The sequence below is a fragment of the Desmodus rotundus genome, chromosome 2 (genome assembly GCF_022682495.2).
Source record: "Desmodus rotundus isolate HL8 chromosome 2, HLdesRot8A.1, whole genome shotgun sequence".
Classification (NCBI taxonomy): domain Eukaryota; kingdom Metazoa; phylum Chordata; class Mammalia; order Chiroptera; family Phyllostomidae; genus Desmodus; species Desmodus rotundus.
Window position 1 is genome coordinate 107498604 of NC_071388.1, and position 27300 is coordinate 107525903.

Genomic DNA, 27300 nt, shown 5'->3' on the forward strand with positions numbered 1-27300 from the left:
TCTACTGCGTTCTTCAGTTCAGAAATTGTATTCTTCATTTCCTCTTGGCTCTTGTTGATAGTTTCTATTTCCTTTTTCATGTTGATATAGTTCTCAGTGAGTTCATTGTAGTTTCCCTGTAGTTTCTGGTAGTTCTCTTTGAGCTCAGAGAGCTCAGTCAGCTTCCTGATAACCATTGCTTTGAACTCAGTATCTGATAGTTGACTTGCCTCTTTTTCAGTTAGCATTCTTTCTGAGACTTCCTCCTTTCCTTTCATTTGGGGATTGTTTCTTTGTCTTCCCATTGTTTGTGAGACTCTTCTTGTGAGCCTCTGCTTCTTAAATTGATCTATTCTGACTCCCTGGGTTTATGGTATGAACTTCTATGGTAGAATGCCAGTGGGATTCAGTGGTGCTGTCTCCTTAATCTCCTGTGCTCGCTGGTCTTGAGCTGACGTTTATGGGTGTAACACGGTCTAACTCTAGTCTTTTCAGCACTCCAGGTTTTTTTGTCTTACCTGTGGGAAAAAGAGAAAAGGGGGAAGAAAGGAAAAAAAATGGAAGGGAAGGAGGGAAAAAGGAAATAGAAAAGGAGTAAAGAAAGGAAGGAAGAGGGAATTAAGAAAGATTGGAGGCAAGATAAGAAGGAATTTTAACAAAAATTAAAACATAGGAATAAATAAAAGAAGGCAGGAAGAAAGCATAGGAAAGGTAAAGGATGGGAGGAAGAAGGAACGAATAAAAAAAAAGAAAGGAAGAAGGAATTCAGAGGGAAAGGAGGAAAGGGAAAACAAAACAAAACAAACAAAATCTTCTGCTGGCTTTAAACTGGTCAGGTTAGTTCTGCTGGTCGTCCTGTCTGTGGAAAGGGAGGGGGTGGTTGGAAGGATTGGTTTCACTTTTCTCCCTTCCTGGGCCACACTCTTCGCTGTTGTTCAGCCTGCAGTCCAGTTCCTCATGGTCCTTCTGCTCCCCAGTAGGCCTTTAGTTCGCCAGTTGTGCTGTCCTTGGGTTGCACCAATTAGGTGCAGTTCACACTCTACCTTCTTGCTCTTTGCTGACTGAGATGCTAGGGGCTCTGGGTGCTGCTATGGGGTAGTTCAGCCCCCTACTGGGTTGAGTCTTTCCGGGGAATGCAGTCTCCCCTATCCCTGCAGCTCTCCTCTGCTGGGTGTTCTGCCTTTGTCCTAGAGAGCTAGTAGGCCCTGCAGGGCTCTGTGCGCAGGTGTTAGGTAGTCGTTGTAGGTGTGGTCCCTGGCAGGCAGGCAGCCAGGCCGTTGATCAGCCAATTCAGCCCAGCCAATCCAGCCGCTTTGTGCTTGGGATGTGCGCAGCTGGCCGATCCAGCGGCTTTGTGCTTGGGTCTCTTTGGCGGGCGGGGCTGCTTTGGGACTGAGTTAGGCGGCACTCGGGTCCACTGTTTTGGGCCTTGGGTAGAGCAGCTAGCCTCTGTTCCAGATGCTCTCCCACCTGAGGTTTCAGGCATGGGCGCCCCGCGGGGGTTTCATGTGTGGGCCCCCATTTCGCTAATCTGCGTGTGCGCAACCGGGCTTCAGGTGAGCGCCGGGGCTGCTTATCCCTCGTTGGCAGTCCAGGGGCAGAGGGGGGAGGGGCGCCGGGGTCGTTACTGCTGCGGAGAGTTCTCTAACTAGCCCCTGAGTGCCTCTATTTTCTTTTTCTTTTTGAGAAATTCTTCCTATTCAAGCCCCCCAGTCCAAACATGTACCTGGCTGCTCACACGACTCAGCCTGGCTCTCTCCCGAGAATCCTGCAGCAGACCCTGTGCCCGGGCTGGTGCTTCAGCCTCCCTGGTCCCCGTGCTGGTCCCAGGGACCTTATTGTCCTTAAGCACTCTTCTTACATCAGATCTTTCAATGTCCTCTATCTTTGGTCTCTTATCTTCATATATGCTGGAATACTGTTGGCTGTTGGCTCTGCTCCTCAGATTAGCTAGGTGTTTCACTGGTGTTGAGGGGAAGTGGACTCTGCTCCCACCTATCTCGCCGCCATCTTTCCGGTATTGTTTTTTCATTTTCTTTCTAAGCTACCTTGTTACCTTGGTTCTCATGGTATTTGATGGATTATTTCTCTGCCCAGACATCTATGGGAATGAAATCTGCTCTTGAAAAAAAGTCTTTGACATTTGTGTTTAGCAGGTTGATAATAAGAAACCTTTCTTTCCGTTCCAGTAGGTGGCACCAAAGTGTAAGTTTTTATTTTCACTTACTTGTCTGGTGCTTCAGGGATCTCTGTGGGGCAGTGTTGCCTGGGCCATGGAAAATGCTCTGTATTCCCTGGGGATGTGGTCATGCTCCTCTGTAATCAGGTTGCCTCAGTCTCAGGGCACTGTTCCTGTGAGGGATTATGGTAGATGAAAAGGTTCCAGTCCCTTGAGATCCTAGCACTGCCTTCTGCAACTAGATGCTAACCAGCAGTGTTGTCTTATCTAAAGTGTTTCAGATGCTTCCATTGAGCACTGCTGTGATGTGTGAGGGCAAGGTGGACTGGGAGAGGCTGGTTTGTGCATTTGCGACTTTGTTCTCCTCCTAGTAATGGTGGCTACCAGAACTGGAGTTCTCTAAGACTCAGCCTGTAGATCTTTTCATCTACAGTCCTACCTAGGAAGATCTAATTCAGTATTGTTGCTTTAAATACCATCATTATCCTGGTGTTGCATATTTATTTCTCCAGCTCAGATTTCTCCCCTGAACTCTAGAGTCCTTTCTCCTAAAAGCTTCACTTAGATGTCTGATAGGCACTTCAAACTTAGTATAAGCAAAACTGAGTTCCTGGTCTCCCCACTCAGTACTGCTCCTCCCACCAGTCTTCTTTATCACAGATGGTGGAGACTCTGTTGTTCAACTTGTTAGGCCAGATACCTGAAGTCATCTTTGATGCCTCTTACTCTTATAATCCACAACTAATCTGACAGCAAATCTTGTTTTCTCTACTTTAAAGTTATATTTAGAATTTGACTGCTTTTAAACACCTTTACCACTCTTGCCCTTAACACATGTCAATGTCATGTCCTACGGCATTGCTGGGGTTTGAGCAGGAACATGGCATCTGAAATGCTTAGAATATGACCTTCAAGATTGTCTAGACCAGTAGTTGTCACACTCCCCCTCAGTTGGACCCTCAGTATTCATGCAGTGTCTCTGGGGCTACTGCTGGGAAGTTGAGTGGGAGACATTTGGGTGACCTTTCTCTCCACCTGCTTGACTTTTATCTGTTTTATATGTTTGGTTTCTGCACCAGATTTAGTTGAAAATTTTGTTTTTCTGCTTTAAAAAATACAATCTTTTGTGGCTGATTAGATATTTAAAGGCTGGACAGGGAAGATTGAAGACTCCTCTGTTTTGAAGACCTTGTCTTGAGACACTTGGTGAGAGGTGCTATGAGGAGAGGCAGGGCTTCTGGGGGCTGGCAGCTATGATCTGGGACATCACTTCTTAGCAGCTGTGGGTCCAAATCCAAATACTCATGTCATGCTGGCAGGGATATCTGGAGCCCTAAAATCCAGAGGGACTGAGGACACAGCGGGATGATTTTAGGTAATATATAATGATAGCCTACTGGGGAATCCTGGGACAATCAGAAATATTGGCTACCCATTGGTTTGAGATAGAAGTTTAAAGCTAATTTGTTTTCCAGTTATGACATTGAGGCAAGAGCCAGTATCTGTTACAAATAATTACAGACACTATTTTCCAGGACACATCTGGTTTGAGCCTCACAGCTACCTTCTGAGATATCTGTAACAGAAGAAAAACTAACACTAACAAAGGCTGTGAGACTTACCCAAGTCACACATCTAAGAAGGGGCAGAGCCAGGGCTGAATCAAAGTTGATCTGCCATAACAGCTGTGACAGATGTCATCAAATGGGGAATAGAGTCTGGAGTATGCAACTGGATGAGAATCTGACAAGATGTTGGCCTTTGTAACCACAGTATGTTCCAGTCTGCAGCAGCATTTTCTTTTCTGTTTATTGATTTGAGAAAGACATATATGTATATATAGAGAGAGAGGGAGAAATATCAGTCTGCTGTTTCACTCATTTATGCATTCATTGGTTGCTTCTCGTGTATGCCCTGACTGGGGATTGAACCCTCAACCTTGGTGTAATGGAACGACACTCTAACCAACTGAGCTACCCAGCTACAGCAGTTGTAGTATATCTGAACTCGCAAAATAACTAATGTAAAATTTTACATTTTAGTAAAGAGCTTTCACACCAATTATCTTCCACGATTCTGACAATGACCGTGAGTAAATGTTACCGGCATATTATGGGTGAGAAAATGGAAGTATGGAAAGGTAGAGATTTAGTGAAGGCTGCAAAATTGGTAAGCTGCAGATGAAGGAACAGAACCCAGGGCTTTGAAACGTTAGTGCAAGGCTAAAGAGCATTTTATGGGAATGTCATCATAACTTGTTATTGCTAGGGAAAGCAATCAAATTCAGTAATAAATCTGCTTGAGTAGGGGAGGGGTATCTAGGTGGTGGTGACCGACATGCAATTCCTGTTTCTGAAGTACCTTCTGTGGTTTGCTTTCTAATTCCTTCAAGCAGTAATGTCCTGCCTACCAGATATAGATTCTAGCAAGTCTGTTTCCTTTTTGACTAATATTACCACTTTGGAAAGTTGCAAAAAATTCATTTTCACTGAGTGTTCATCATTTTTAGAAAGAAGTTTTCCCATTTCCAGAAGTTAGCCAAGATGAACTTAATGAAATCAATCAGTTTGTGGGACCCATAGAAAAATTCTTCACTGAAGAAGGTACGTATGATTTTCTTTATTATTACCCATTTCCATTTTAAGGGCAATGCTTTGGTGTTTGTATTAGAAGCTGTATACAGAGGGGAAGCTCTCTTGAGTGCCATTAATCATGGGGAAATAGTGTCTATTGACAATGTTTTGCTTTATGGATTGTCTCAATGTCTATTTAATTATATTTGATTATAAGACATCTAATTTAGTGTTTCTCAAAGTATCTGGTGAAGGACCACTTTTAAACATTTCCAAAGTGTTGCAGACTGACACTTTTGTACAATCAATACAAATGAACAGCTAGAAAAATGAAATGAAAAAAAGCCAAGGACTTAAAAATATAAGCCCATATGTACTTGGTTGAGTAGCAATGTAAAATTGCTGTAAATGTTTCTAAAAGTTTACTCTCGATTTCTGTACTTAGCTTATTATGAACCAGGAATAGTTTGTAGACCAACAGCAGGCTGCAGACTGCAGGTTGAGGATACCAGTGTGGATGGTAGGATCCCTCCCTTAAAGTGGTCAGCCAACCCTGAAGAGCGTACAGGGGAGCAGTGATGATAGATTGACAGCAGTGCTTCTCCAACACTGAGGGCCCCATAGAGTTCTTATGTGGGTTTTATCTAGTAATATGTGCCTTAAGAGAAATTAAAACATAAATTAAAAAAATACTGTGTTCATTAATTTCTTTATTCAAAAATAATAGACCCATTATATGTTAGCATAAATATTTTTAGTGAAAAAATATCTCCAAACAAAAAATAGTGGAGTGGTTTTTTTTTATAGTTTTCTGAATCTTTTAAGTATTTGATTTATTGTAATATGCAGCAACAGATAAGAGAATTCAGTTCTCTTATCTTGATGGAACTAGATGGAATCTAGCTGAATTCTCATATCTGTGTATATACATTTAATCTGTGATACATATCATGAATTCTTTGGAAAACTGTACTGTACACTCATGACAGAATCTGAATTAAAATAGTTCGACACTGTACTCCTTGGAAGTGTCTCAGGCCCCCCAGGCACACTTTGAGAATTGTTGCTCTATGTCATTAACTGTCGGTATGTTGTTAGTTTAAAAAGTTGCTTAGTTGTATATATATCTTTTGATATCTGGATATATTTGTTTTTATTTTTGTTCTAGTTATCGTCTTGTATCTTTTTTTTTCAGGTCCTTAGTCCCTTGTTTTATTTAAACTTTCACTATCTGATTTGTCAGAGATTTTTTAAGCCTTATTGAGGTAACGTGTAGAGTTTGATAAATTTTGACATATGTGTACCTCTAAGGAATCATCAACATGAATAAGGTTATAAACATATCTATTATCCCTAAAAGTTTTCTAATGTCCCTTTCATTGCCTCCCTGTCCCTAGATCACCACCAATCCTCTCTGTCACAGTACATTAGTTTGCATTTTCTGGAAGGTTATTTTAAAAGAATCATACATTATGTATGTTTTTATCCAGCTTTTTTCAGCATAAGTTTGATTTTCACTATTTGCATATACCAATGGTTTATTCCTTTTTAATGCTGAGTAGTATTTCTTTGTATGAATATACTAAAATTTGTTTATCCATTCTCCTGTTAATTAACATTTGGTATGTATCCAGATTTATCTATCATTAAAAAAGATATCATGAACATTTTTCTGAGTCTGGTGTAGACAATACCTAGAAGTGGAATGTCTGAGCCATATGATTGGTGTGTGTTTAACTCTTTAAGAAACTGCCAAACTATTTTCCAAACTGGTTACTACTTTACATTCCCACTAGCAGTGTATTAAAGTTGTGGTTGCTCTACATTTTCACCAACACTTGATATGATCAGTCATTTTAGTTTTAGCCCTTCCACTGGGTGTGTTGTGTCACTGTGGTTATGATTTGCATGTCTCAATGACTAATGAAGTTGGGAATTTTTTCATAGGCTTATCTGAATTCCTTTTTTTTGGTGAATGTCTTTCAAATATTTTATGCATTAAAAAATATTGTGTATGTTGTATTATGGAGTTGTAAGAAGTCTTTTTTATATTTTAGATACAAGTATTTTGTCCAATATATGTTTAGCAAATTTTTTTCATAGTTCCTGGTTTGACTTTTTTATTTTACTAAGTATCTTTTAAGGAGCAAAAGTTTTTAATGTTGATTAAATGTATTTTTTTCTTTCATAATTCATGATTTTTGTATTTTATATGTAAGAAACCTGTGAAATCAAGGTCATGATGGTTGTTTTTTGTCTATATTTTCTTTCAGAAGGTTTGTATTTTTAACTTTTAACTTCTAGATTTATGATCCATTTCCAGTTAATTTTGTATATGATGTGAGGTAAAGTTTGAGGATGATTTTTTTCTGCATACAACTACCCAATTGTTCCAGCAAAATTTATTAAAAAGATGGTCCTTTTCCTATTTAATTGACTTGGTGCCTTTGTCAAAATCAACTGACCAGAGGATTCTGGAAAGATAGTAGTGTAGGAAACACCAGAAATCTGTCTCCCCAGCTAGGCAACAATTGCACTGGCAAAATCTGTTTTGGACCTCTGGATTCTACTGAAGGTTTGCAACTTTAGGGGAAGACTTGGACAGTGAATTGCAGTTAATTTGAATAAATTTTAGCTGTGGGCACAGCTAACCCTAGCCCTGAAGCAGGTAGCTGTAAACTTATTCCTGGAGCAGCTTGAACACAGCTTCTGGGAACCCCAGTGGGCAAAAAGGACTCTGTCCATCAAATACTGGGCATCTGTGCTCTGATTGCTGCTTCTGATCACAAGAGGTGCAGACAAAGAGACAGAGGTCATTGTTTTTGTACCTCTCCCCATTGTTGTGTAAGTCCATCCCCCATTGGCTGAAATAACTTTCAGGGGAGTTAAAAGACTGTATCTCTTCCTCCATTTTTTCCACTCTTCTGGGAACGAGATTGAAGACTAGAACTTTCAAAAGCAACCACATATATGTAGGAAATTAGAAAATCACCACACATTCCCAGGGAAAGGCACAGACTCAGAAAAGACCAGAGAAGATGTTAAATTTATACCTCAGGCTGATCCTTGGCACAGACATAGCACACAACAATTAACAACAACAAAACAAAACCAAAATTACAAACAAACCAAAACCACTATGTGGGACTACAGAAAACTTAAAATGCTTCTACACAGCAAAGGAACCAATTAAGACAATGAAATGGCAACCTACGGAATGGGAGAAAATATTTGCAAACCATACATTAGTAAGTGGTTAATATCCACAATGTATAAGGAACTCAATACAACTCAATAACAAAAATACTGATTGAAAATAGAGGAATGAAATAGATATGTTTCCAAAGAAGACATTCAGATGGCCAACAAGAACATGAAAAGATACTCAATGAATCATCAGGGAAATGCAAATAAAAACCATAATGAGATAATATCTCACACTTGTTAGAATGGCTATTATCATCAAGAAGACAAAAGATAACAAGTGTTGGAGAGGATATAGAGAAAAGGGAACCCTTATACACTATTGGTGGGAATGTAAATTGGTGCAGACACTGTGGAAAACAGTATGGAGATTCCTCAAAAAACTAAAAATAGCATTGGCTGGTATGGCTCAGTTGGTTGGAGTGTCATCCCATAACCGAAGGATTGCAAGTTTCATTCCCAGTCAGTGCACATGCCTGGGTTGGAGGTTTGCTTCCTAGTCTGGGCATGGTGTGAGTGTGTATGATCCCCAGTCCAGGCATGTGTGGGAGGCAACTGAATGATGCTTCTCTCTCTTCCTTCCTCTCTTTCTAAAAGCAATGAAAAAGTGTCCTTGGGTAAAGATAAAAAAAATTGGGGAGGGGATAGTGGGGAGAGGGGTCTATAGGAGCTACTATAAAGGACACAAGGACAAAATCAAGGGGGAGGGTAGGGGTGGGGGAGGGAGGTGGGACTGGCTGGGGTGGGGGGACTAAAAGATTAAAAAAAATTAATAATAGAACTACCACAAGATCCAGCAATCACACTTTTGCACATATACCCAAAAGAAGTAAAAACAGGATATCAAAGAGGTATATGCACTCCATGTTACTGCATAATAGCCAAGACATGGAAACAGTCTAAGTGTCTGTCAACAGATGAATGGAATAGTGTGTGTGTGCACGCATGTATATACATACAATAGAATATTATTCAGCCATGAAAAAGCAGAAATTCCTGCCATTTATGACAACATAGAGGGACCTTGATGACTTTATGCTAAGTGAGATAAGTTAGAGAAAGACAAATACTGTGTGATATGCTCATATGTGGAATCTAAAAAAGCTGACCTTGTAAAAACAGAGTTGAATGGTGGTTACCACGAACTGTGGGGTGAGGGAATAGGAGAGATGTTGTTTAAAGGGTACAGACTTGCAACAGGTAGATAGAGACCTAATGCACAGTGTAGTGATTATAGGTAACAGTGATGTATGATAAACATCAAACATGCTAATAGAATAGATCTTAATTATTCCCATCCCCAAAATAGTGATAATTATGTGACATGATAAAGGTGTTAGTTAAGGCAACAAAGACAGTTCCATTGTGACAAAGAAATGTATCAAATCAACATGTTGTACACCTTACACTTACACACTATTATATGTCAAATACATTTAAATTAAAAAAAAAAAAGCAAAAGCAAAAATGGCAGATCCTGGGGAAGAAGGAAAATCTCATTTCTAGAGTTACCACATTATTAGATTTAAATGTCCAGTTTTCAACAAAAAAAAATCACAAATCGCACAAATAAGCAAGAATGTGTGGGCCATTCAAAGAAAACTTCCTGTAAAAGACCTGCTGGAAGGATTTACTAGACAAAGACTTGAAAATGGCTATCTTAAAGATGCTCACATAATTAAGAAAAGACATGGAGAAAGTAAGAAAAAACGATGTATTAACAAAATGAAAATATCAATAAAGAGAAAAATCTAAGAAAAATAAAAATCTGGAGCTGAAAAGTACAAAAACTGAAACGAAACATTCACTAGAAGAATTAAAAGGTGGGTGTAAAGGTAGAAGAAAGAATCAGCATACTTAAAGGTAAAGCAATGGAAATTACCAAGTCGAGAGACAGAAATAAGATTCAAGTGAACTAAAAGGAACCTGTGGGACACCACCAAGCACACCAGCTTTTTACATTGTGAAGTGTCAGCAGGAGAAGAAAGGGCAGACAGAATATTTGAAGACATAATAGCTGAAAATGTCCCAACTTTTGTGAAAGATGTGAATATAAAAATTCAAGAAGTTCAATAAACTTCAAACAGGATGACCGAATAGGGACTCACACTATGACACATTATAATTAAACTGCTCAAAGACAGAATTTTGAAAGCAGACATAGAGAAGCAACTCATCACATACGAGGGATCTCCAATAAGATAAGTAGATTTGTCATCAAAAAGAGGCCAAAATGCAGTGGGCCAATATATTCAAAGGCTAGAAGAATAAAGAAAACTAAGAAGCTTTTATTCAGCAGAACAATTTTTTTTTAACTTTTTATTGTTGTTCAGTTACAGTTGTCTCCATTTTCACTCCACCACTCCCGCTGCAACCCAGCCATCCACACTTCACACCCTTGATCCTGCCCCCACTTGGTTTTGTCCATGTGTCCTTTATAGATGTTCCTGAAAACCCTTCCTGCTCACCCCCCATTACCCACTCCCACCTCCCCTCTGGTTACTTTCAGATTGTTCTTAATTTCAATGTCTCTGGTGATATTTTGCTTGCTTGTTTGTTTTGTTGATTAGGTTCCCATTATAGATGAGACCATATGGTATTTGTCATTCACTGTCTGGCTTATTTCACTTAGCATAATGCTCTGTAGTTCCATCCATGCTGTCGCAAAGGGTAGGAGCTCCTTCTTTCTCTCTGCTGCGTAGAATTCCACTGTGTAAATGTGCCATAGTTTTTTTATCCACTCATTTGCTGATGGGCACTTAGGTTGCTTCCAGTACTTGGCTACTGTAAATTGTGCTGCTATGAACACGGGGTGCATAGGTTCTTTTGAATTGGTGTTTTAGGATACTTAGGGTATAATCCCAGCAGTAGTATTGCTGAGTCAAAAGGCAGTTCCATTTCTAGTTTTGTGGTTAAATTCCATACTGTTTTCCACAGTGGCTGCACGAGTCTGCATTCCCACCAACAGTGCACTAGGGTTCCCTTTTCTCCACAACCTCCCCAACACTTGTTTATTGATTTGTTTATGTTGGCCATTCTGACTGCTGTGAAGTGGTACCTCATTGTGGTTTTAATTTGCATCTCTCTGATGGCTAGTGATGCTGAGCATCTTTTCATATGTCTCTGGGCCCTCTGTATGTCTTCCTTGGAGAAGTGTCTGTTCAAGTCCTTTGCCCATTTTTTAATTGGGTTGTTTGTCTTTCTGGAGTGGAGTTGTGTGACTTCTTTATATATTTTGGAGGTCAAACCCTTGTCTGAGATATCTTTGGCAAATATATTTTCCCATACAGTTGGTTCCCTTTTCATTTTCCTGATGTTTTCTTTAGCAGCTTTTATTTTGATGAAGTCCCATTTGTCTATTCTTTCCTTTATATCCCTTGCTCTAGGGAACACGTTGGTGAAAATATTGCTTTCGTGGAATATTTGAGATTTTCCTGCCTATGTTCTACTCTAGGACATTTATGGTGTCATGACTTATATTTAAGTCTTTTATTCACCTTGAGTTTATTTTTGTGTGTGGTGTAAGTTGGTAATCAAGTTTCTTTTTTTTGCATGTAGCTGTCCAGATGTCCCAACACCATTTGTTGAAGAGGCAATTTTTACTCCAGTTTACAGTTCTGCCCCCCTTGTTGAATATTAATTGACCATTTCTAGGTTTTCTATTGACTTATGTGTCTGTGCTTATGCAAGGCTATTTTGTTTACCGTGGCCTTTAATATAGTTTTATAACAGGTATTGTGATCCCTTGTACTTTGTTCTTCTTTCTCAAACTTGTTGTGGCTATTTGTGGTTGTTTATGATTCCATATAAAGTTTTTAAATGTTTGTTCTATATCTGTGAAATATGTCATTGGTATTTTAATAGGGAATGTGTGGAATTTATAAATTCCATGCAAATTTTTGGGTAATATGGACATTTTGATGGTGTTGATTCTTCCAATCCATGAAGATGGTATATTTTTCCATTTATTTGCATCTTCCTTAATTTCTTTCTTCAGTATTTTGTAGTTTTCTGAGTATAGGTGTTTCACACCTTTGTAAGGTTTATTCCTAGGTACTTTTTATTGTTGCTATAGCAAATAGGATTTTTTTTCTTGATTTCTGATTCTGATCATTCATTGTTGGTGTATAAAAATGCCTTTGATATCTGCATATTGACTTTGAACCCTGCTAGTTTGCCAGATTTGCTTATTAGGTTGAGAACTTTTTTGGTAGAGTCTATAGGGATTTCTATGTAGACTATCATATCATCTACAAGCAGTGACAGTTTTATTTCCTCCTTTCAGTTTTGGATGCCTTTTATTTCTCTTTCTTGTCTGATCACTTTGGCTAGGACTTCCAATACTATGTTGAATAGAAGTGGTGAAAGTGGACATCCTTGTCTTGTTCCTGATTTTAGTGGGAAAGCTCTTAAGTTTTTGCCCATGGAGCATGATGTTGGCTGTAGCTTTCTCATATACGGCCTTTATTATGTTGAGGAATGCTCCCTCTATTTCCACTTTGGTGAGTGGTTTTATCATAAATGGGTGCTGTACCTTATCAAATGCTTTTTCCACATCTATTGATATGATCATGTGTTTTTTGTTTATGTGATGTATTACATTTTTTGATTCACGAATATTGTACCATCCTTGCATCCCTGGGATGAATCCCACTTGATCAAGGTGTATGAGCTTTTTGATGTATTGCTGGATGCAGTTTGCCAGTACTTTGTTGAGGATTGTAGCATCCATGTTCATCAGAGATACTGGCCTGAAGTTTTCTTTCTTTGTTATGTCTTTATCTGATTTAGAATCAAGATGATGCTGGCTTTGTAAAAAGAGTTTGGGAGTCTTCCGTCTTCTTGGATTTTTTTGGAATAGTCTGTGAAGGATAGGGGTTAGCTCTTCCTTAAATGCTTTGTAAAATTCTCCTATGAACCCATCCGGTCCCAGGCTTTTGTGTGTTGGGAGTTTTTTGATTACTGCTTCAATTTCACCAGCTGTTACTGGTCTGTTCAGGCTTTCTGCTTCTTATTCAGTTTTGGAGGATTTTATTTTTCAAGAAATTTGTCCACTTCACCTAGGTTTTCAAATTTCTTGGCATATAGTTGTTCGTAGTAATTTTAACAATCCTTTGTATTTCTGTGGTATCAGTTGTAGTCTCTCCTCTTTCATTTTTTGATTTTGTTTATTTGGGTCCTCTCTCTTTATTTCTTGATGAGCCTGCTTAAAGGCTTGCCGATTTTGTTTATTTTTTCAAGCAACCAGATCCTGGATTTATTGATCTTTTGAATTGCTCTTTTAGTCTCTATATTGTTTAATTCTGCCCTGATCTTGGTTAGTTCCTTCCTTCTACTCACTCTGGCTTTGTTTATTGTTGTTGTTTCCGCAGTTCTTTTAGATGTAGTGTTAGGTTGTTTATTTGAAATGTTTTGTCTTTTTTAGATAGGCCTGTATCATTATGAACTTCCCTCACAGGGTCGCCTTTGCTGTGTCCCATAAGTTTTGGACTGTTTTGAGTTAATTTTCATTTGCTTCCAGAAACTTTTTGATTTCTTCGTTGATCTCATTGTTAACGCATTCATTGTTTAGTAGCATGCTATTCAATATCCATGAATTTGAGTGTTTTTAAGTTTTTTCGTTGATGTTGGTTTATAGTTTTAGACCCTTGTGGTCACAGAAAATAGTTGATGTGATTTAAATTTTCTTGAATTTGTTGAGGCTGGTTTGGTGTCCTATCATGTGGTCTGTCTATGAAAATGTTCCATATGTATTTGAAAAGAATGTGTATTTTGCTTCTTTGGGATGAAAGTTTCTATATTTATCAGTTAAGTCCTTTTGGTGTATGGCAGGGGTGTCAAACTTATTTGTACTGGGAGCCACAACAGCCTGCTGTTGTCTTCAAAGGGCCGAATGTAATTTTAGGACTGCATAAATGTAACTACTCCTTAACAGTTAAGTGAGAGCTCGGTGCTGCCGCTGGGTAGAAACAAGTTGCTGGGCTGGATAAAAGAAGGTGGACGGCCAGATTTGGCCCTCATGCCTTGTATTTGCCACCTGTGGTGTAGGGCATTTTTCAATGCCACAATATCATTGTTGATTTTTTGTTTGGAAGATCTATCCATTTTTGACAGTGGGGTGTTGAAATCCCCTAATATAAGTGTGTTGTTTCTGTCTATATCTTTCTTGAAGTCCTCCAAGATTTTCCTCGTATATTTGGGTGCTCCTATGTTGGCTGCATATGTGTTTATAATGCTTACGTCTTCTGGATAATTTCTTCCCTATGAAGATTCCTTCTGTGTTTTTTTATGGCCTTTGTTTTGAAGTATATTTTGTCTTATAAGAGTATGGCTACAGCAGTTTTTTTTCCTGTCCAGTTCTTTGCAATAATTTTTTCCAACCCTTCACTTTCAGTCTGTGTGTGTCTTTTGTTCTGAGGTGGGTCTCTTATAGGCAGCATATGTATGTGTCGTGTTTTCTTATGCATTCAGCTACCCCATGTCTGTTTTGGGGGTTGGGGGCTTTAAAATTTTTTATGTTTGTGATAATAAACATATATATATTTTCCATTTACATTGAATGTGTTAACCATATAGATGTCGTTCTTAAAGTAAACACGTTGGCCAAAACTCACGTATGGTCAAACTTACTCTCAAAAGTCTTTATAACGTGGAAAGAGCATGACTAATGGACATCACCATTTGAGAGTCACTGATCCAGATAAAAGAATGAAACACAAGGAAAGTCTAAATGCAGATGTCTGGGCATTCAAAGCATCCTGACTTCAACAAATCTCAGCTCTCACTATGAGAAATAGCACAATGTGTGTGGTTCATGGATGGATCTGGAGAGCATTATACTCTATGTGTTTTGATTGGAGCATTTAATCCATTAACATTTAAGGTTATTATTGATAGGTACTTATTCATTGCCATTTTACTCCCTCTGTACCTGTGTTCCTCTCCCTCTCACTCTTATTCTTCTTCTTAAAGCAGTCTCTTTACCATCTCTTTCAGTGCTGGTTTGATGGAGGTGTATTCTTTCAGTCTTCTTTTGTCTGGGAAACTCCTTATTTCTTTCCCCTTCCATTTTAATTGAGAGCCCCAGAGGGGAGAATAGTCTTGGTTGCAGGCCTTTGCTTTTCATTACTTGGAATATTTCTTGCCATTGCCTTCTGGCTTGTTGTGTTTGTGTTGAGGAATCAGCTTCTAGTGTTATTGGAGCGCCTTTGTTACTTCTTGTTTCTCCCTTGCTGCTTTTAAGATTCTCTCTTTGTCTTTAAAACTTGGCATTTTAATTATGGTGTGTCTTGGTGTGGGTCTTTTTGGGTTATCTTGATTGGGACCCTCTATGCTTCCTGAACTTGCATGTTTTTACCCCTCTCCGGGTTCTGGAAATTCTGTTATTATTTTTTCCAAACAGTGTTTCTATCCCGAGGGGAACCCAATTCTGCGATGCTCTCCTGGCCTTCACAGATGAAAATAAGTCATCCCGACACAATCTGTTGTTCCAGTGGGAAAGAGGGTGGTGATTCCCTCTAGTGGAGAATGCCCCGAGCCCTTCTCTGAAACAGCTTTTATTGGGCTCAGTATGTGCAGGGAAAACAAATATTATCTACAGATAACAATTGAAGAAACACAGAGACTGTCTCAGGTCAGAGTCTATGAGACATGCTGACACCAGATGGTTGTAAAGGCATATTTCATGATGCAAGGAGTTCACTCCTTGTTCTTTGAACTTAATTGTCTGGTTTATATCAACAGGGCTGTACCAAAGCAAAACAAGCTTTATAGGGTACAATGTATTTATCAGGCCTGATTTCCCATGGGAACCCTCGGTGTGGGTTGTGCCTGCCACCTGCATTCCTGACTTTCCAGTGAGAATTACAGGCCTCTTTCAAGGTCTCACTTGCATGGGGCTACAGTCTCCGATACCACACAGAGCAGTTCCCAACACTATCCCTTGCTCCTTTTCTTCTCCATCTGATATTTTTTTGATTTAATGGTTGCGTTTCATGTTACCGTACAGTTTCCGTATGCTATCTCCATATATGTTGAGTCTTTTTTCATGCAGCTGCTCTACCTGGGTCCTTCTTTCTACCTTGTCTCCCAGCTCACTAATTCGGTCCTCTGCTTCATCTAGCCTGCTTGTAATTCCTAGTATGTTTTTTATTTCATATATTATATTCTTCATTTCTTCCTGGTTCTCGTTTATAGTTTCTGTTTCGTTTTTCATGCTGTTGTAGTTCCTTCTGAGTTCCTTGTAGTTGTCTGTGAGTTTCTTAAGCACCTTTGTAACCGTTCTTTTGAATTCTATATCCAATCATTTGCTCACCTCCATTCCATTTTTTAGCTCTTTTAGTGGGGAGTCTTGCATTTGTGGGTTCTTTTCAATTGTGGGTTCTTTCTTTGTCTCCCCATTTTAGGTGACTTTTTTGTTTGTTTGTGCAATTCCCGATGGTCTGCTTTGCCAACTGTCTTTGTATGGTGTACTTCTATGGTAGTATTTCAATGGGATTCAGTGGTGTGGTCTTTTTGATCTCATTGTCTGGATTCTGTAAGGTTGCCCTTTCTTCTGTTTGTGTGGGCTCTCTTATTGTTGTTGGGCTTTACCTGTTGGTGGCTCCTTTGTTGGTGGGTTCTTCTCTCCAGGAGGTTAACTGGTATTCACAAGTCCCACCTTGTATTGTATGCTGTTTTACCGATTTGGTTAACAAAGCAGTATGATGAGACCACCAAACCTACGCCAGCCAAGAAAACACCCCTACCCCATACACTTTCTAACTGCATTGAACTAAGGTTAACAAAGATGAAGAGAGATTGCGGGCCGTATAAACTATGACAAGCAGAATATGAGATGACTAAAAGAGGGGAAAATGTTGTGTGGTGAAAAGGAGAATTGATAAGAGATGGGATGAAACCAAGGTAAAGAAAGGGAGAGCAAAATGTACAACATAAGTAAAGCACGAAAGGGCTATGGAACAATAGTGTAAGAAGAGGGAAGAGTATACTATGAAGTTTGAAGTAAAATTGAAAAGGTACTGCACCAATGGGAACAAAATGGCAAAAAAACCAAAACAGGGTCAATAGGAATGACAGTTGAATGAAATTTAATATAGGTAGAATGCGAATAGGAACATCGTAGAAAAGTGAAAAGTGAATATGAAATGTCTACAGTAAAAATAAATGATTTTGAGAGGATGGGGAAGCAAACTAATAAGAGAGGGACAAAGGGAAAGAGAAAAAAAAAGAAGAAAGGGAGAGAGAAAACAATGAGATAAAATTCCTTACTCCACTGATCAGGGTCAGGGAGAATATAAAATGGAGTAAGACAGCGGGAGAGTATTCTATGGGATTTAAAGTAGTAACAAGTAGTCATCACATAGATCCTTTGGAGAAGTACAGCAATAACCGTGATATTTCACCCCACTAGCCACTGTTTATGAAAGGTGAAAAAGAGATAAGACTCTTATTATAAGGGAAAAAGAATGTGAGCTGACTTTAGAAAGCAGAGCACTTATGTGAGGTTAGATGGAGGAGAAACAGAGTAAGGGATAGAAACTTGGCGTGTTGTGTGAGAGAATAAAGTTAACCACAACAGTAATAAAGCTAAGGAAAATGGCGAAATGGATTAAGACCCAGGAACGGTGCTGTGTGGGATTTGGAATAACAATAATATGATAAGAAATATATAATCTGGATAAAAGGAATAAAAAGTAAAGACCAAGAGTAGTGTGTTATTAGAATATGAGTGAAGTAAAAGAAGAAAAATTAAAATGCCATATGAAAGGGAGAATAAAGAAAATAGATCAAACAATGATAATCAAACAAAAATTAGAAGAGAAATAAGAAAATGGACAAAATCAAGGGGGAGGGTGGAGTTGGGGGAGGTAGGGGGATTCAGCTGGGCTGGGGTGGAGGGAAGGGGAGAAAAGGCACACAACTGTAATTGAATAACAATAAAAAATTAAAATTAAAAAAATATGTAAGTTCTGATGGGTAGCAAAGTGAAATTTGTCTCAGTTGTTGGTGTTTGCCTTCTGACTTCTTTCCGAATTTGTCAACTTTGTTGTTTTCTAAAGTTTGTTACCTCTAGGTCTTTTGCATTTCCTTATAAATTTTAAATCAGCTTTTCAAATTTGACAAAATGGCATCTTTGTGTTATGATTGGAATTATAAATCAGTTTGAGGGATAATTCAGATTATCTTGAATCTCCTGATTCATGGTCATGGTATAGCTCTGCATTTATTTCTTAATTTGTTTCAGCGGCATTTTGCATGTAGTTGTCATTATATAAATCTTGGACAATTTTTGTCCAAAGCAGTTTTTGTTGGTTTGTCAAATTATCTTTAACATTTTTTGATGATTTATAAACACATCCACAAGTATTTAAAATACTTTGATGTTGCTGAAAATTGTTAAATGTCAATTTCTGCTTGTTGCTAGTGTAGATATACAATTGATTTTTTAAGAAATTATTTGTACAATGATGTGAAATTCCACTTTTTTCTGCATATTCTTGTGTTTCCGAAATATAGAATCTACATTTTGTTCATTAGTAAAAGAAATTACGATTCGTTTCTTTCACTACATTTGTATCCACAGATTGGTAAACACAGGTGAAAATGGGGTTAGGAATATCTAAACCACGGTTGCTGAAATAACTGTTACTAATAGATGATCTTTAGGGTCCCACCTCTACCTGCAGGAATAACATTATTTCTGAAATTGTGCAGTTTCCGTGATAGTGGCCTTTTAAAAAAAACTTTGGTTAATGAAATTATATAGCTTTCAGGTGTATAATTTTATAACACACCATCTGTATATTCTATTTTGTGTTTATCACCCCAAGTCAAGTCTCCTAACATTATCAGTTATTCCCCCTTATACCCTCTTCTACCTCCTTCATCTATTTTCCCCTCTGGTAATCACCATACTACTGTCTGACTGTGAGGTGGGTTGTTTTTTGTTTTTTGGGGGGGGTTTTGGTGAGAAACAAAATAGAAACAGACTTGTAGATACAGAGAACAGACTGATATGTGGGGGGATTTGCAGGGCTGGGTGAAAAAAGTGAAGGAATTAAGCAAAACATGAAATTCACATTTAGTAAAGGACTTTAGGAAGTATAAACAACATGAAAGAAAATGTCACACATTGTATTATACTTTTTGTTGAAAATCAATTTAATTGGACCTCAACAAATGTAGATATTTTGTTGGGGATTTCTTAGCAACTTCAGGGTTATTTCTATTAAATTTTACACACACACACACACACACACACCCTGTGTATGTAACATGATAACATTTATTTGTCTTACAAAGGTTATGTTGAGATAAATTGCAGATTCACTTAGAGATTAATTAAACACTTCAGCCAATCAGTTTTTTCCCTAATGTTTAACATTACTGCATGTATCTTACATAACCCGTATCACAACCAGGAAGTTCACCTCAGTACCATCTTATTCAGAATTTACCAGTTTTACATGTACTGATTTGAATTTGTGTGTGTGCACTTATCCAGTTTTATCAAATGCACATTTATGATGCATAAAACAGTTATTGTACATTACAAGGATCCCTCTTGCTATCCTTTTATAGCCATAGCTGTCTTGCCCTCCTCTCCCCCAACCTCTGCAAACTAGTAACCTGTTCTTCACTTTTATAATTTCGTTATTTCAAGAATGTTATATTAATGGACCCATACAGTATGCTAAACTTTTGGGATTGGCTTTTTTTCCACCCAGCATAACTCTTCTACAAGGTTATGTACCCTGTGTATCAATGGTTTATTCCTTTTCTTTTCTTTTTTTAAATTTAATTGTTGTTCAAGTATAGTTGTCTCCATTTTACCCCCACACCAGCCATCCCCACTTCCCACCCTTGATCCTACCCCTCTTTGGTTTTGTCCATGTGTGCTTCATACATGGTCCTGCAAACGCTTCCTCCTTTTCCCTCCAGCATCCCCTCCCATGTCCTCTCTGGTTACTGTCAGTTTCTTCTTAATTTTAATGTCTCTGGTTATCTTTTGCTTGCTTGTTTGTTTTGCTGATTAGGCTCCACTTATAGGTGAAATCATACGCTACTTGTCTTTTACCACCTGGCTTATTTCACTTAGCATAATGCTCTCCAGTTCCATCCATGCTGTCCCAAAGGGTAGGAGCTCCTTCTTTCTTTCTGCTGTGTAGTATTCCATCGAGTAAATGTACCGCAGGTTTTTGAACCATTCATTTACTGAGTGCTCTAATTAGGGCACTTAGTTTCCTTCTAGCACTTGGCTATTGTACATTGTACTACTATGAACATTGGGGTACATAGAATCTTTTGAATTGGAGTTTCAGGGTTCCTAGGGTATAATACCAACAGTGGAATTGCTGGGTCAGAGGCAGTTCAATTTTTAGTTTTCTGAGGAAATCAGTCTGCTTTCCCACCAACAGTGCACTAGGGTTCCCTTTTCTCCACTACCTCTCCAACACTTGTTTGTTGCTTTGTTTATGATGGCCATTCTCACTGGTGTGAAGTGGTATCTCATTGTGGTTTTAATTTGCATCTCTCTGATGGCTAGTGATGCTGAGCATCTTTTCATATGTCTCTGGACCCTTTGTATGTCCTCCTTGGAGAAGTATTTATTCAAGTCCTTTGCCCATTTTTAATTGGGTTGTTTGTCTTTCTGGAGTGGAGTCGTGTGAGTTCTTTATATATTTTGGAGCTCAAACCCTTGTCCGAGGTATCACTGGCAAATATGATTTCCCATATGGTTGGTTCTCTTTTTATTTTAATGCTGTTTTCTTTATCCATGCAGAACTTTTCATTTTGATGAGGTCTCTTTGTTTATTCTTTCCTTTATGTCCCTTGCTCTAGGGGACATATCAGTGAAAATATTGCTTCGTGGAATATCCGAGATATTCCTATCTATGTTTTCCTGTAGGACTTTTATGGTGTCAAGACTTACATTTAAGTCTCTAGTCCACCTTGAATTTATTTTTGTGTATGGTGTAAGTTGGTACGCGAGTTTCATTTTTTTGCATGTAGCTGTCCAGATCTCCCAACACCATTTGTTGAAGAGGCTATTTTTGCTCCATATTACAGTGCTGCCCTCTTTGTCAAATATTAATGACCATAGAGACTTGGGTTTATTTCTGGGCTTTCTATTCTGTTCCATTGGTCTGTGTCTGTTCTTATGCCAGTACCAGGCTGTTTTGATTACAGTGGCCTTCTAATACAGTTTGATATCAGACATTGTGATCCCTCCTACTTTGTTCTTCTTTCTCAAAATTGCTGCAGCTATTTGTGGTCATTTGTGGTTCCATGTGAATTTCTGAAATGTTTGTTCTATATCTGTGAAATATGTCATGGGTACTTTAATAGGGATTGTGTTGAATCTATAAATTGCTTTGGGTAGTATGGACATTTTGATGATGGTAATTCTTCCAATCCATGAGCATGGTACATGCTTCCATTTATTTGTGTCTTCCTTAATTTCTTTCTTCAGTGTTGTGCAGTTTTCTGAGTACAGGTCTTTTACCTCCTTGGTTAGGTTTATTCCTACATATTTTATTTTTCTTATTGCTATATCAAATGGGATTTGTTTTTCTAATTTCTGTTTCTGATATTTCATTGTTGGTCTGTAAAAATGCCTTTGATTTCTGAACATTGATTTTGTATCCTGCTGTTTTGCTTAATTCATTTATTAGGTCCAGCAGTTTTTTGGTGGAGTCTGCAGGATTTTATCTGTACACTATCATGTCATCTGCAAACAATGACAGGTTTGCTTCCTCCTTTCCAATTTAGATGCCTTTTATTTCCTTTTCTTGTCTGGTTGCTGTGACTAAAACTTCCAATAGTATGTTGAATGGAAGTGGTGAAAGTGGATACCCTTGTCTTTTTCGTTATCTTAGTGGGAAAGCTCTAAGTTTTTGTCCATTGAGTATGATGTTGTCTGTAGGTTTCTTGTATATCGCCTTTATTATGTTGAAGAATGCTCCCTTTATTCCCACTTTGCTGAGTGTTTTTATCATAAATGGGTGCTGTACCTTGTCAAATGCTTTTTCTGCATGTATTGCTATGATCATGTGATTTTTGTCTTTCCTTTTGTTTATGTGATGTATTGTGTTGATCGATTTGCAAATACTGTACCATCCTTGCATCCCTGGGATGAATCCCACTTGGTCCTGTTGTGTTTTCTTCTTAATGTATTGTTGGATGCGGTTTGCCAGTATTTTGTTGAGGATTTTAGCATCTATGTTCATCAGCAATATTGGCTTTTAATTTTCTTTCTTGTTGTGTCTTTATAGGTTTTGGGAGTAGGATGCAATGATGCTGGCTTCATAAAAAAGAGTTTGGGAGTCTTCCATTTTTTTGGATTTTTTGGAATAGTCTGAGAAGGATAGGAGTTAGCTCTTCCTTAAATGCCTTGTGAAATTCTCCTGTGAAACCATCCAGTCCCAGGCTTTTGTGTGCTGGGAGTTTTTTGATGGGTCGGTTTCCTCAGCTGTTCATGCTTTCTGCTTCTTTTTCATTCAGTTTTGGAACGTTATATTTTCCTGAAATTTGTCCACTTCACCTAGGTTTTCAAATTTCTTGGCATATAGTTTTTCGTAGTAATTTCTTACAGTCCTTTGTACTTCTGTGGTATCAGTTGTAATCTCTCCTCTTTCATTTCTGATTGTGTTTATTTGGGTCCTCTCTCTCTTTTTCTTGATGAGTCTGCTTAAAGGGTTGCTGGTTTTGTTTATCTTTTCAAAGAATCAGCTCCTGGGTTTATTGACCCTTAGAATTGTTCACTTTTTCTCTATGTCATTAATTCTGCCCTTATCTTGGTTATTTCCTTCCTTCTACTTTCTCTGGGCTGTCTTTGATGTTGTTCCTCAGTTCTTGTAGATATAGGGTTAGGTTGTTTAATTGAAATGTTTCTCTCTTTTTTAGGTAGACCTGTATTGCTATGAATTTCCCTCTCAGGACTGCCTTTGCTCTGTTCTAAGGTTTTGGACTGTTGTGAGTTCATTTTTATTTGTTTCCAGAAATTTTTGATTTCTTCCTTGATCTCATCCTTAACCCATTTATTGTTTAGTAGCATGCTATTCAATCTCCATGAGTTTTAGTGTTTTTTTTAGTTTTTTCTTTGCAGTTGGTGTTTAGTTTCAGTCCCCTGTGGTCAGAGAAAATGCTTGATGTGATTTCAGTTTTCTTGAATTTGTCGAGACTTGTTTTGTGTCCTATCATGTGTTCTATCTTTGAGAATGTTTATGTGCATTTGAAAAGAATGTGTATTTGCTTCTTTCGGATGAAAGGTTGTATATGTATCAGTTAAGTCCATTTCATCTAGGGCATTGTTCAATGCCTCAATATCATTGTTACTATCTTGTTTGGAAGATCTATCCGTTTTTGACAGTGGGGTGTTCAAATTCCCTACTGTAATAGTGTTGCTGTCGAATTTCTTGAAGGTTCCAAGATTTTTCTTGTGTGTTTGGGTGCTCCCTTGTGGGGTACAATATGTTTATAATGTTTATGTCTTCTTGATGAATTTTTCTCGAGTATTATGGAGTGACCTGGGTCTCTTTTTATGATACTTGATTTGAAGTCTGTTTTGTCTGATATGATTATTGCTACTGTAGTTTCTTTTTTCCGTGTCCATTTGTTTGGAATATTTTTTTCCAACCCTTCACTTTCAGCCTGTGTAGGTGTTTTGTTCTGAGGTGGGTCTCTTGTAGGCAGCATATGTGTGGGTCATTATTTCTTATCCATTCAGCTACTCTGTATCTTATGATCAGAGTATTTAACCCATTAACATATAAGTTGTTACTGATTGATATTTATTCAATTTTCCCTCTGTGTACCTGTGTTCCTCTCTCTCTCATGGTTTATTTCTTTTTATTGCTCAGTGGTATTCTGTGGATTACCTGTGGATTATCAGTTTGTTGGCTCTTTTAACTTTGAAGTATATGTGTATTGTTTTTACTTTGGGGGCTCTCACAATAAAACTCCTATGTATTTGTGTAGTTGATTTTGTGTGAACATGTTTTTATTTCTCTGGATTAAATGCCAGAGTGCAATTGCTGGGTCCTAAGGTATTTATGTTTAGTTTTTTAAGAGAGTACCAAATTATTTTCAAAATGGCTGTACCAGTTTATATTTACACCATCAATGTATAATGTTCCTAGTTTCTGTGCTTTTTTGCCAAGATTTGGTGTTGTCAATGTACTTTGTTAAATTTTTAAAAAATACTTAGCCATTCTGGTAGCTGTGGAGTGATACCTCATTGTGATTTTAATTGGAATTTTACTAATGTCTAAGGATGTTGAATATTTTTTCATGTTTTAGTTGTTCTCTTTAGTGAATACAGTTGGTTTTTGTATATTGTTGTCATCCTGCACCTTTATTAAACTCATTTATTAATTCTAAGGAGCTCTTTTGGTAGATCTCAGAGGATTTTCTACATAGACAGTTGTGTTGTTGGTGATAGGGACAGTTTCTTTTTCTGGTTTTCCTTTCTTGTCTCTGTTTCACTGCAGTGCCTAAAATCTCCCATGTGATGTATTGAATGGGAGTTGTAAGAGCAGACTCTCTTCTCTTATTCCTGATTTTATGGATACATCATTCAGTCTTTCACCTTTAAGTATGATGTCAGCTTTACATTTTTTTTCTGTAGATGTTCTTTATTAGATTAAGGAAGTTTCCTTTTTATTTCTCGTTTGCTGAGAGTTTTTATCATAAATTGTGTCAGAATTTTTCCACTGTTTTTTCTGTATCTCTTGAGATAATTATTGTTTTCATCTTTATTCTGTTGACCCAATAACTTAGATTGATTGTCTGTTGACTGCTGAGCTACTCTTACATTCCTAGGATAATTCTTCCTGGTTGTGATGTATTATCATTTTTTATATTGTTGGATTCAATCTGCTGAAATTTTAAGAATTTTTGTATCTTTTTCTGAGGGATGTTGGTCTGTAGTTTAATTTTCTAAGATGTATCAGGATAATTCTCACCTGGTAGAATGAGTTGGAAAGTGTTTCTTTTTGTTTCTTTTAAGACTTTGTATAAAGTTGGTATTACATTTTCCTTAAATGATTGACAGAGTTCAACAGTGAAGCCATTTGAGTCTGTAGTTTTCTTAGTGGGGTATGTTTAACTTTTCAATTTCTTTAACAGATACAGTGCTATTCAGATTATCTATTTTCTTGGTGAACTTTGATAGTTTGTTTCTTTTAAGGAATTCATCCATTTAATCAAAGTTGTTGGTTTTATTGACTTAATGGTGTTTATAATCTTCCCTTAATTTGTTACCTTTTTAAAGTCTGTTGGATCTTGTAGTAATATACCCATTTTTTAAAGATTTCTATTAAGTATTCCATTTGTAATCAGAAAACATACTTTATGTAATTTGAATCCTCTTAAGTTTTTTTGAGAGTTTTTTTATGGCTCATAATATGGCCTATTTTTGTAAATGTTCTTCTGTGTGTACCTGAAAACAATAAATATTGTCCTGTTGTTTGGTTGTGTTTTACAAATGTCAGTTAGAGCTAATTGGTTGATACTGTTATTCAAATTTAATGTATCCTTACAAATTTTTATCTGCTTTTCTAACAATTACTGAAAGATGTTGAAACTTCCAATTATAATTGTGTATTTTTATGTTTTTTCTTTTTATTACTCTCAGTTTTTTTCTTTATGTGTTTTGAAGGTTTGTTATTCAGGATTGTTAGATCCTTATGATACATTCACCCCTTTGTCATTATGAAATAATCTTCCTTATCCCTGGGAATAGTCTTTGCTTAAAAATCTACTTTGCCTAATACTAATATGGCTACTCCAACTGTCTTTCCATTAATGTTAGCATGATATATCCTTTGTCATCTTCTTGACTGATTTGTGCTTTTAAACTCAAAGTGGGTTTCTTTTCCACCTAATGAACAGAAGTGGAATTTTGGAATACAAAATTACCAGAAGCACCCACTGTAGTGAAACTTCATGTAGGCAAGTTCCACTAATGGATGAATGGGTGGAAGTTTGAGGAGAAACAGTTTGTTTATGTAATCTTGAAGTAGCTCTCCTGTGATATTTATTAATTACAAAGGGTAAGTAACTATGTAGAGAGTCTTGGCAAACGCCACCTTAAACAAGTGATCTAGGTCAGTATCACAATTTGTAAGACTGACTTAGTGATATCTCATATCCTCTCATATAATACATTGAGAAGGGCACATCACCTCTGGGGTATTCTTTCCCAAAACATGTAACTTCGATCAAATCATTAGAAAACAGGCAAACCCATATTGAGAGACATGTTTCAAAGTAACCATGCTTTAAGTGTCAAGGTCATGAAAGACAAGGAAATACTGAAGAACCATCACAGACGGGAGGGTAATAAAGACATATTTAATTCAATATAGTATGGGATCCTGGATTGAAACCTGGAACATAAAAAAGACATTAATGGAAAAACTGATGAAACTCAAATTAATCCTGTAGTTTAGTTAATATTATATGAATGTCAGTTTCATAATTTTGATAATTTTACCATGGTTCTATAAGGTCCTGTTAGGAGAAACTGGGTGGGGAGTATATGGGAACTCTATACTGTTTTTGCAACTTTAAAACTGATACTGTTTCATAATAAAGGTTTAAAAGAAAAATAATAAAGTGGTATTCTTACAGGGCAGTACAGTTGAATGTTGTCTTTATAAATACAATTGGACAGTCTGTGCCTTTTAATTGATCTTTGATACATAATTATTTTAATGTGATTATTGAAATAGTAGGGTTTAACTCTGTTGTTGAGCTTTTTTTTTTTTTAATTTGTCCCATTTCTTCTTTGTTCACTTTTTCCTTTTTTTCTGCCTTCTTTTGAATTAATAGAGTATTTTATTCAATTTAATCTCTTGTTGGTTTATTAATTATACCTCTTTTGTTTTCCAGTGGCTGCTTTAGAGTTTATAGTTTCATACCATTTCATGTCTCATGTAAGAACCTTACTACATTAATGCTTTCCTGGCCCAACTGCTGTTGTTTTATACATTTTATTTCTACATTCAGTATAAACCTTACAGTACCTTGCTATTCTTTTTTTTTTTCCTGTGGTAAAATATACATAACACTTACCATTTTAATCATTGTTAAGTGTACAATTCAGTGGCATTTAGTATATTTACAGTGTTGTGGAGCCATCACCACTATCCGTTTCCAGAACTTTTTCATCATGCTATAAATTTTCTGTTTTTAGTGTAATTTTTAAAATGAGAAAAAATCATTTTATGTTTACTGATCTAGTTAATGGTTCTATTGACCTTCATTCTCTCAAGTAATATCAGATTCCCTTTGGTACCATCATTCTTCCATGGGAGGGAATTATTTTAATGTTCCCTATAGTGTAGCTTTGCAAGGGAT

At 37.3% G+C, this 27300-nt stretch overlaps 1 protein-coding gene across 4 annotated transcripts in view; it reads left to right on the forward strand.

Annotated features, from left to right (window-relative positions):
• The window catches only part of ACAD9 (acyl-CoA dehydrogenase family member 9), an 88051-nt gene that overhangs the window by 25843 nt on the left and 34908 nt on the right, over positions 1 to 27300 (forward strand). For 3 of the 4 annotated variants that reach the window (XM_053918533.2, XM_045185853.3, XM_024577892.4), the window contains exon 2: positions 4668 to 4761. The exons of the other annotated variant lie outside the window; for it this stretch is intronic. In XM_053918533.2, coding sequence (XP_053774508.1) covers positions 4668 to 4761 — 94 coding nt within the window. The remainder of the gene's footprint in view (positions 1 to 4667; positions 4762 to 27300) is intronic. 4 annotated transcript variants of the gene reach the window in all.